General features: G+C 38.6%; 1 protein-coding gene across 4 annotated transcripts in view; it reads left to right on the forward strand.

Annotated features, from left to right (window-relative positions):
- Positions 1-12100, forward strand: part of igsf21a (immunoglobin superfamily, member 21a) — a 163637-nt gene that overhangs the window by 49193 nt on the left and 102344 nt on the right. For all 4 annotated transcript variants that reach the window (XM_018679466.2, XM_018679485.2, XM_018679457.2 and 1 more), the window contains one exon: positions 10145-10257. In XM_018679466.2, coding sequence (XP_018534982.1) covers positions 10145-10257 — 113 coding nt within the window. The remainder of the gene's footprint in view (positions 1-10144; positions 10258-12100) is intronic.

A 12100-nucleotide genomic window follows, 5' to 3' on the forward strand; every position in this document is an offset into this window, starting at 1 on the left:
AATTTCTAGTAGACAGGTTTGCCCTGCAGCACTGTGCCAGAAGGTTCTGCTTCCTCGTTGTACTGTGTGCACCATCCACAGTCTCCTCAGCTACAGGTGCAAGATGTGCAAGTGTTCCTCAAACAAACCGTTTTTGTTCACAGCAGCTGTTTGGGAGAGAGCAGACATGCAGCTCAGATGGTTAGAGGAACATTAGTTCCTGGTCTTTACTGACACCCCAGCCCAACCCTTCCCAACCACCTCCTTCAAATAAACAGACAATGTCTGACACTAATATAGAATTTCATGAGGACATCATTTGCATTTTCAGTAAGTGTTACTCTAAGGCCGCAAAGGGGCACAGAAGTTGTGCTGTGTCTGAACACATTTTAACTTATTTACCAAATAATATCTCTCACATACCTGTAGATGCAGAACCTTTTTAGTACAGCTACTGTCAAAAACAGACACAGCTCTCTCTGAGCAGAAATTGTGTGATTTCTCTCTAAATTATTGAGTTTGGTGGCCAAATAACAATGATATCAAATCATTTCCGGCTGCAATAATGAAGCTAGAAGCAGATGGATCTCGAGTGATGCAGGTTTCCAATTTCTAATCACAAACTAAAAATTTATTTTATTTCACTGATATAAAATTCACCAAATACCAGTATGTCAGTACAATGATACTCTTCAGCCAGGCAGAGAGAGATTGTATTTAATGTACAACATCACTTTATAAGGAAAACACATTTGCCAACAAAAAACAAAAAACAAAAAAGAAATTCTGTTGTTTGGAAAAACAGGTTAATGTAATTGTGAGCTGAGAGAATTTTTTTTTTTTAATTTGATTTACCTGCACACCAGTACAGTTTGTTCTTGATTCTGTAGCTGTCAGTGCTCATTGTTCAACAAGTAAAGTTGCTTTCATTCGGCTGTCATGTCAAACACTTTATTCTCCCATTTTCAAAATTTTCCGTTTTCATCCACTGTACTAAAAATCATACCTGTCAGCCCCTGGGTTTCAGGTTTTAGTGTCTTCGCTGGCATCTCACATCCACAAAGTGAAATTTTTTCACATATTGCCTGTTGTGATCCTACCTCAGTGATAACATGCAGTACTCTGTGGACTGCGGCGCATCCTTGCCAAGAGTTCAGCACCGCTGCTGTGACCAGAGTATCTGTATTTTTTTTAAGTTACCTTTTTTTTTCCTGTTTGTCACACACTCCAGAAATACGAATTGCACGGTAAACTCCCCTCCACTGATTATATCAGGCTTTACAAATCTCCAGAGGAAACACACAAGCTAATGGAACATTTATCCCTGGACATACAAGTTCCCGGTTGGATAATCTGCACCAGACATGGCTGTGTGTGTCATTTTTCCTGATGGTGTGACCATGGATGGCCTGGTACTCTGACTCCCCTGGGGGCCACTTGCATGCTACGACAGCGGTCATCCTCTGTCTTTATCACGCAAGCCTTGAAAACTTGTGTCTCTCACAAGAGTGTCTTTTCATGGATTTAGAGGAGGGGAAAAGGCTTTGTTTCCCTGTTGGTATTTATTTATTGAGATGTCATGACAGCTTTTTGACAGGATTCATGTTTATGAAGGTCATGAAAGTCACTCAGCAAGTATAAATGAATAGCTTCATATAAACTAAGGAAAAGCACCAATTCTTGTCCTGTAGTTGCACTTGATGGCTGAGGTACACACCTACAGAGATATAAAGGAAAGAGTGAATATGGAAGGATCAGAGATTCATTGCTCTCTAGTTGGCCAGCTAACTGAGGCGGTGACATACACAACACTGCCTTTGACTAACTCCGTGTGGGAAGGCTGGTTGCATTTCATCTCTGGCTCCAACTCTTCTCACCAATGACATGATAATTCCACATGCCTAAGGCCCTTCAGAACAAGGACCCGCTGATAGGGTTCCTCGTGATTGCTATCCACTATAGCACTATGGGCTTGTGGGAGGATTACAACAGACGGGCGCTGACACTCTTGAAGCTGAAGCATGTCATTAAACAGTAAATCACTCTGATTGAAAAACACATCAGCTCCCAGTTTTTTTGTTTACAAAAGAAGACCTTCTCAGCTGGTGCAGATTGTGTTCTTGGCCTGAAATAAATCAACAACCAGTCACCCAGATTCTCCCTCCACGTAACGCTTCCTGTGTTCAGCTCGCATGCACAGTTACAAATCACTACCTGGGATGTGTTGACTTTGCTGAACAGTCTTCCCCACAGTGCTCATTCATCCACAGCAACTGTCAACACAGTTAGTTTGTGGAAGATGATGCCATGATAATGATAACATTTTATTCTTATTTTATTCTAACTCCTTTACTCCAATTAGAGCAGCTGAATTCTCTGAGTGCCCGAAATATGAAGGTGTATAAGTGAGAACAAACTATCTGGAGCATGACATAATATCTAGTAACCATTTTATAGGAGTAGATCAGATCATTAATTAATTTAATAAAAAATCAGTTGATTGATTTATTAGTTTTTGTTCACTGTTGAAAATATGGCCGCATGTGTGCTTGTTGCCTCTTGGTAGAAATAATCTAAGTGTAGTTAAAAGGAAATATCAGTTTCCATTCAACCTTGTTTTAGTAGTGGGTCATCATTTTCGGTTACGACCATGACATTTGTGAGATCGGGAGATGTAGCAACACAGGTAGATACAGCTTTACAACAGAGACCAATAAGGCAGCACAAGCTGTCAAACAAATCGCTTGTGTGCCTGCTCTGAGCACTCCGCTTGTAAAGCTCTGACTGCCAGAGATGCCACATGGCCACATATCAGCTATGAAACAAAATTGTATCAAAACTGAAAGGAATGAAGGCCAAAATAACAACACAAGACCAAGGTTGGAAAACAAATGAATTTTACTTTAAAACAAAGGTTTGATTCGTTCCAGTAGTTATACATAATCTGTGAAAAGTATGTCTTTAGAGTAAAATGTAGAGAAAGAAGCATGGCATTATGAGCTAGACAAACATTTTAGTTAAAGCCAATGACAATGGCTGAACTTCCATCACAAGTTCAGTGTTTGCACCGGTCATAATTGTCACAGCAACGGTTCCTCAGGTGGTTTTGCAATGCAACAAACACACAAAATCCCCCTGCTGTGATCTGCTGGTGGTACTGTTGCCAACCTGTGAATTTCAGATTTTTGCTTCACTAAAATTACTCCCATTACCTTTACTAACTGTTATTCATAAGAACTAAGAACTGTAAAGGTACCTCTATGATACCCCATTGGCTCTGCAATGGCTTTAACAGCCACTAAGTTCCTCAAGCAGTGGCTATTTTTATTGAGAGTAATGTGAATATGATATATAACATGACCATTTACATAATCTAAGGGCTCTGGATTTTAAAATCTTCTAGATGGGACCTACAGAACATTGACTAAATGCAAAGATTATAAATGGATATGTTATTACTGCCAAAGCATGTAAAGCATTAATGTGTCGCTCATGGTTTTTTTCCAAAGAGTCCCCTGCCATCAAGTCATGATTGATTACTACATGTCCATATTACTGGACTTGCACACAGTTGTGGACAAACTATTTTCTATTAAACATACACATACACTGTGTTTACAGTGGTGTTTTGCCAACAGACATGGACAACGTACATTGGAGCCATGGTATCCTGTTACATTAAATGATTCAATATGAGATACTATATTTATCCTATGTCCTTTCAATCAATTTTGAACCAAAAAGAAGCATATTTTTTCCTCACATACCTCTGGAAGTGATACTATTTAAAAGTGTTTAGACACCACAAATCAGCTGTGTTTGTTTACACTGCTTAGAGGCAAAGATGAGGAAGAGAGCTGAGAAACTCAGCCATCCATTTTTCTCATGCATTTAGTTGCACTGACATCTAAGCAAAGGTAGGCCATAGCCATAAATCACAGAGCACAATAACAGGCACATTTTGGGCCAGTCCATCATTGGCTGTGTTTTGTTTTCTCATTGCATCTTGGCAAATTGCTGTTATTAATGGGAGAAAGCATAGTTTGCAGCCCTCATTAGATGTTGTTCCAACAGCGCTTCTGATGGATTAAGACAAGCCGGAGGCCTTGTCTGCCTCCACAACCAGCTAATATGAGCCAATTAAATGCCACGCACTCTCTGGCCACTCCACACTTGCTTATGTGCTCTTACAATGATATCCAAGTATTTTGCTTTATGGCCAAATTAAATTTCGTTTCAAGACAAGTAGATTTATTTCAAGGATTTTCTGCAGAACTGTACGCTTGCCCTGGCATTCCATGATGATGAATTATGTCCCTTTAAAGCAGTTGGTTTCTCTGAGGATGCTGAACATTTTCCTTTGATCAAGTATGTTTTAAATCTTCATCCGCAATGTTAAATTTTTCTCCTCAGTAAGCTTTGTTGGTTCTACCCTCTGTGTGAGAGTCACAGCTGTGTTAGATTTCAAGGTAATGTCAGCCTAGCAGAATTTCTGAATCATACAGAAGAGGCTTATGGGTAGGTGGCTGTGAGCACTATATAAATATACCTGGGGCTTCCTTCAGTTGCAGGGCTTATAACACAGGACGGGTCGATATTGTGCAGTGTTAGCATGAGAATAGAATGTAAGCCTCTGTTGAATTTAAGCTCCACTAAACTGAGGGTGTTCATAGTGCCAGATGTAACTTGTTAAAAACTAAAAACACTGTTGTATAATTTATGGATCGTTCTTTATCGATTCAAAGCAGATTCCTTTTCCCCCTGAGTACTGAGATATTTTGCATAACGCATCAAGGTAAAATAAAAAGCTGTAAAGTGAAGCTTCCAGCTTTCTTACAATCTGTACAGCATAATAGATTAAAAGTGTCTGACTAACTTAAAGCTGTCATTTGATGGTTTGTGTGTTTAATTTCACTACAAGACTTAGTAGAGCTTGCAACATGAGGGGTAATACAAGCAGAAAGTATTGTCTTTTTCAGTTGAGATCACAACATGATAAATTGAGATAAACAGCAGAAGAATTGTGCTGTATGTTTCATATTTAATCAAGGGAGCATCACTGCTGGTTGAGGAGAATAATAACCTACCATACTGTTTATGAGAGCCTGCACAGCAGATTAAATGTTGATTTTTCAGTATTTTGAGTGAGGAGTGCTGATATGGTTCTGGGGGCAGCTGTCTAAACGATCACAAGTGTTGAATTATTGCAAATGGATGAAGACTTACATTAACACTTGCGCAGTGTTGATTTTTATGCTCAGAGTTGAATTAACACTGGTCTTTCCGGCGCGTGAATGTGGCCCATATTAGCCTGTGTTTTAACAAGGGCATCAGGCATAACAAGAGATATTGCTTCATTGGAACACTTTCAACAGAGAATTGGCAAATAAAATGTGTCTAATTTATGAAGTCATTTGGATGGCATTCGATGGATATTGAATTGCGTGGGAATTATGCCCTCATGTCTTGGTATGTACAGCCTGCCACTGCTCCAGTTTCTCGTAGGGATTATTTGAAATATGAACTTCCCTGGCACAAGTGCATAACCCATGTAATTTGCTCTTTTAAAAATTCCTCATCCCTCCCCACATGCTCCAGAGCATTTTTCTGTCATTGGCCATGCTACATTGTTCCACATAGTCAGTGAATTGTTCACAATTAATCCCTGCAACCACACAAAGAGACCACCTAGCTTCTTTTACAGTAGTCTTTGTATTGTCTGAATAATGCGCCCTAATTACCAGCTATATTATTCTAATTATTTTTATATAGTATATGTATATACTCTTGGAATGGACTGAACAGTAGTTGTAAGGAATATTTTACCAGCTATAACTCCCAGTGAGTGAGTAACACTGTATTCCATAGAGTCAGTTGACTTTTTTTTTTTTTTTTTTATCTTGTAATATGCATTTCCACCACCTCTCTGGAAAACTCACAGAGAGACATTTACAAGGCCAGGCTGCTCCTCTTGTGGGTTCATAGTAAGTGGTTAGGATTTTCTCTAAGAGCATCAGCTCTGTGTTAATGACATGCAGTCTCCGGAAAGGTTTATCCATTCAATTTGACTCTAGAGAGAAGATCTCTTCAGCCTGCTGATTAAATTAAGATTCCTTAATAAGCATATCTAGGTGCACTGACATGAGAGACATACTGATCTGTGTCTACCAATTGCAGATACCTGGGACTATCTGTTTTAAAGGCAAGTAACACTGAATTTCTGCAGTGCAATGTCTTTTCCTCTTAGTTACATTGCACTTTGCTGGTGATTATTCACCTCTTTCCTGCTGGTAATTTGCTGTGCCACATAAATTCACAGCTGTATAAAGTTCACTGTGTGCAGTTTTTAATTTCTTATACATTCAGTTTACTATGTATACCATTATTCAATAAAGTCTTATTTTCTTTGACACTGTCCTAAATATTATGTAAACCCAGGTTGTTTTGGTACTCCATACCTGACGCAGCATTTTAGATCTATCATCCTTTTTGTGGGACACCAACAAAGTAAACAGAGACTAGACATATGGATTCCTATATACAAGATCTTGAAAGGGACAAACATTCTTTTTACAGTGTTCTTTCTATAAGTTAGGAAGGAAAAGGGATTCACACTTCAGTAGTATTGCAAAGTGGAGACAGAATGCTAGTTCAGTGTGACATCTGGAGATATATAGTAATTGACACAAAGAGCCAAACAGGGCAACAATGTGTGACTGAATGATTGAATGAATGAGTACTCGCACTGTAGTGTTTCTTTAAGCACAAACACATTTTTTTAAAACTGCACCTATAACCTGTAACATTACTGCGCTTGTGTAGGAGGAGATGCTCACTAGGGAGGTATACAGTTGAACGGGGCATAGCTATTTGTTGTAAAGATTTACATGGATTTACACGTCATGTTGCGTTCCCTTCTTTGGCAATGCTTTTCAAACTCTGTCAACCTGTTTTAAAGCTGACATGTCATGTAATTTCCATTTGATACAAACCCTGCTAGCAGTAAAAACTTAAATATGGTTTTTTTTTTCCATTTTAATTACCTATAAAGCACATGTGGCAGCTGTGAAAATGAATGTCATTTAACATAAAATTGTTAGTATGCATTATGATGCACATAGTGGAGACTGTCAAGGGAGCCAGTTCTATTTCAATAGATGTCAGGGGGGTCAAAAAAGTCCCTATGGTCTATCACCAGTTCAGAAGCTAAGGACTGAGTGATACTGAAATATCATTTAATAGTACTAGTGCAGTGCCCATTCACAATATGCCTGTCGGTAGAGTCTGATTGCTTGGCCTGTGTTAATCCAGCTTGCAGCTGCTGGAGTTTGCTGCTCCACTCCGCTCAGATAGTGTCTGGGTGGTGGTGTAGAAAATGCTGTTGCAGTTGAGTTCCACCTTTCTTAAAATCCTGGCATGTTCACACTGTAAACTGTCTGGGTGATGCACTGCCATCATAGCACGGCCCCACTTTTTTCTTCATGTTAAGTAACATATAGAAAAGCAACGTTTGAAGTTTTCTTGAGAACTGCTGATCCAAATAACTTCACAGCTGACACTGCACTTCCTGTGGACCTACACAGTGCACCTGCTGACTTCAAAGTTGATTGAATGAGAGACTGTCTAGAAAAAAGATATAAAGTTAGATATTTTGTGGTTATTATTGGTGGCATGATTGTATTTGTATTTGATGGTGCTATATGTTGTTATGCAAATTTCAAGTAAACTACGCCTGAATATACCTACACCTAAAAAATTGTAGGTCATGTCACTGGTGCCTGTCAAACTGAATGACATTGATGTTCTTCCAGATTTTACCCAGTTTCCACCTGTGTCATAGTTAAGCTACACACCTCCTGTTGTGGCCATCCAACCCTGTGCTTCTGCATATGTAATTTATGAGACAAATACAGCACTCAGTTAAATTAAATCAAAAAGGAAAACTTTAGTGAAATAAACAAACAAACTCAGCAGTCGAGTTGATGAGGCACTTTGGGTGCCAGTGCAGCAAACTTTGGATTTTTCAATACAGTACAAAGGGTTACAGGTTACTTATTATGTAACAGTGAAGGTGCACACTGTGAGTGAATCTTCTGAGAATGTATTGTTTTTCTAAGATATTCTACTACTTGACTGTTCAAAATTTAAAACCCACCTTTCCGTTTTGTATGAGCCCTCTACTGACTTGTTTGGTCCCTTCAATTTTGTTATTTCTATACGATTTTAAAAACATCAAAATCAGAAATAGGGCTGTTAGATATTAAGATATGTTCCTGGTATTCAATCTCTAAAGTATAGTATTGCAAACAAAGAGTACACCTCTCTTTATGTCTAGTCTTCTTTCCATCTTTGCACCTGTGGAGACATTGTTGCCCTCACTGTGGTTTATGTTCTTTTATCAACAGAATTATTGGTCATGAGGTCCCGTTTTACTCTGTTTTATATCTTTTCTGTGATATCCATCTGTTTTACAAGATACAATTCTCTCATTAAATATTGAATGTGTTGAAACTGCTATTATGGTGGGCAGAGGCTTGCTTGTCTGTCAGTGGAAGTCCAGCCCACGCACCACTGCTGGCTCACTCTGTTATAGCCAGAAAAACAAGAGATGTCCTTTTTACTTATACTGTATGTTAACTAGATGCATTTCAAATAGATCTATATTTTTGACACTGCATCGAGCTTCCTCAAATGTCAGGTCCTATGTCACCTTAACTTGAACATGTCCTCCTCACTTGCCCCCTCCCCCTGCAGGTGTAGGATGTATTTATTCCCTTTCAGGCCCTCTCGTCATCACAAGGCAATTACCTTTGTATCCACCAATTTTTGTTTAGCAGATAGAATCTCAAGCCTGTGCTGTAATGCTGTCACAGTTATCACCTTGTTTATGTGTGTGTGTGTGTGTGTTAAATAGAGAAGCTATACCTCAAGGTTTGTGTGAAGTATAGATGGTTATGCGCAGGGCTGATGATCAGGCATAATGTAGCAAGGTCAAGAATCCATCTGGGACTCTGGTTTTTCTCTTTGAGAAGCAAAAATTCAAATCTGTATCTATCTTCATCACTGCAGAGGTTGCCCTTGCCTTTGACGCCTCTTTTGTTTTTCCTCTACTTTGTTTTTGTTGCTTTTATTGACGTGTGTGTGTGTGTGTGTGTGTGTGTGTGTGTGTGGTTTGTTAATCTGTTTTGTCTGTTATCACAAAAGTATTTTCAGTTATTTGACAATAGGGACACTCCAGGCTGTATACTGCATGGCACTAATTAGACAGTAGATTCTCTGATTTCTAAACTGTGTCATTGTATTAAGATTATGACTTAGCTGCCCTTGTCACAAGAATGCCAACATATTTGTTTAAAATACTTTTTTTTTCCATTGTCTTTTTATATTTACTGACTACGAATGAGAAATTATTCACAACAGTTGTTATGTCTGTGATGCTGTTTGATGATGCCTTTGCTTCTCTAAGGGGTTTATTCACTGAGCATGTTTATTCAAGGCCAAACAACCTCAGATTAATAACTGGTAAAAGGCTTAAACAGACTTTGTACAAGAAAACATGCAGGATAAATTTCATGGAAATAACTTAATGTGAGAAGTAATTATGTCTTGTATACAGTCATGCAGATTTTTTTTTTCTGTTTCAAGGAAGATTAAATTTGAACTTGAGAACAGAATACCGTACATAATAATACTTGTCATTAAGAATGAACTGCCATAGTGCCACAACTACATAATGTATGTCACACAGCTTACAGTGGTCTCAGGCAGAGATTAGGGAAGCGGTTGCACCGTAACTCAAGTTTGTTTGTTTGAATCTCTAAACCAGATGAAGAAATTGCGCAAGATCAATGACAAACTAATTCTCTTCCCTCCTTGAGTAACTACCACCAAGTGGTATTTACCAAGATACTTAACCCCCATGTGGGAGAGTGCTTGTTGTGTAATTGCATGAATCATGGCATTATTCCAAAAGAGAATACTGACTCAGTCAATCAAAAGGCTTTTTAAAATGATTCATGTACTGAAAATTCATGATTACTTTATTTCTGTTGTCCAACATTTAATTCAGCAAGAAAGGGGGAAAGAACATCAACATAGAAACGTATATGTGGTTCAGGTAAAGTGTTTTTATTGTATTAAAACTCTTTCTTTCTTTTTTTTCCAGGATATTTGACAGTTACCATAGAGCCCCTGCCTCCTGTTGTCGTGGGAGAGACTGTTACTCTCAAGTGTAACTTCAAAACTGACGGAAGGCTTCGAGAGATTGTTTGGTACAGGGTGAGTAAACCTGTCTACGCTTTCAATACCATTAAGCCTCCAGTGCTCTCAAGAGTATCTGTTCCTTTCATTTTTAGTCATTTGGCATCTGAAGGAGGTCAATGCCAACAGTCTTATCACAGGTTTATGGCTGTGTTATGAGAATAGCCATGCACTGTCAAACTGCAGTTGTTAGGAAACAAGCTATTATTTGGGCCAGCTGTATAAGGGAGGCATCAGTTGGCTGTTGCTTGGGAATTTGATTTCTCAATCTGCTGGTCATCACCATCATTTCTTAATAGTTCACAGCTGGCGACTCAACAGTTATCAGTTATTAAAATCCCAGTTGGTTTTCTACTCTGCTTATGTGCTGCCAATAATTAAATAGCTGTTGAAGGAGAAAAAAAAACAAACATATTTCTAAGATAGAGTTTATATTGTCCATGAAATTTCCATGTTTTAAAGTGTTGTATGAAAGTGAAGATCAGTAGAACAAATCTGTAAAATGTTACAGTTCACAGAGGAGAAATTTGTTTCACTTCAAGAGAGTCACTGATAAGCACTTGAATTGGAAAGCAGTCGCAGCTGCTGCTATCACATCCTTGCCTGACCATTTGTTTTTGCCAAAAGCCCTCCAATAATTCTTGAGAGCTCTACAGATTTGCTTTGTAAAAGCGGCTGACTCTTGACCAAGTTGTTAGAGAAGTCGCTGAGTGGTGATTGGATTCGTATAATGTGGTCCAGACACGTTGTCGAGCTTGAAATGTTCTCTGGGTCTTCCATAAAATACATTCTTGTTCTCTGCTGTGTTGTTGATGGATTGTGATGGTTTAGATATAATCCAATAACTGATGGGTTTCCAAGACAAACGAGTGAACAGCAGTAGGTCCAATGCATTGCAACACTGGCTTCACTTATAAGAATAAATTAGAATGTGCAGGTCTGATTTTCTCCACAATAGATGAAGCTTTTAAACACTGCACAGACTGTGCACATGAAGTTCAAGTTACTCATCATGAGAAGTACTATTCAGCCTGTGTAAACAGTGGTATCATGTATTTTTGGCTCTGAAAGAAACTCTCTAAAGTTTGAATTGCAATGCATTGCAGGAAATATAAGATCCAACATTTCTCAAGCTTGTCCCATGCTAGATTAAAATATCTCAGACTGTGCTGCATCAATTTTAACCATGTCTCTAACTCGATGCTACATTGCTAAATATTCTCATAGACACAATAATAGACATTATTATGTGCTGTATACCTTTCCTTTGTCTACAAAAACTGAAAATTATGAGCTTCAGAGAAAGGATTTATCCCTGTCCTGCTGTAAGTGTGTTGGATAAACTGGTAACTTGGGGAATAAATTGGCCTTTGTACAATATTTTCATGCTTGAGCTCCTCATAATCATCTTGAATCACTGACCCAAGAGGCTAAACTTTTCATTGGCATTTTGCCAATGTGCAATCCTTACTGGTGCATTCTGCATCTTACTGGATGATTATTTAAACATTATTTGATAACTGTGGATGTACAGTGCAACACTACACTGTGGTGACATTCACCTTTGGTTTCTCCCTCCACACTGTGCTGGAACAGTGTTCATTAATGAGCAGCAGTTTATCGCTTAGGCAGGAACTCTGTCTTTAGAGTAGCTTCTGCTTTCTCACTTTTATTATTGTGAAATAAAACAGTGTCTCTGGACTCATCTTAGCAAATGCTGACCTTTCAAGGTAGGACAAAAAGAGATTTATGGCACTTTACACATTCACCTTAGCACCATAGATCATTTTCATTGCTGTGACAATTTCATTTAATCAGGCAGGGATTGGAGAGCATTGTTTTGCTTATATTCTGTCAGGTT

The sequence above is a fragment of the Lates calcarifer genome, linkage group LG12, assembly GCF_001640805.2.
Source record: "Lates calcarifer isolate ASB-BC8 linkage group LG12, TLL_Latcal_v3, whole genome shotgun sequence".
NCBI classification, from domain to species: Eukaryota; Metazoa; Chordata; class Actinopteri; family Centropomidae; genus Lates; species Lates calcarifer.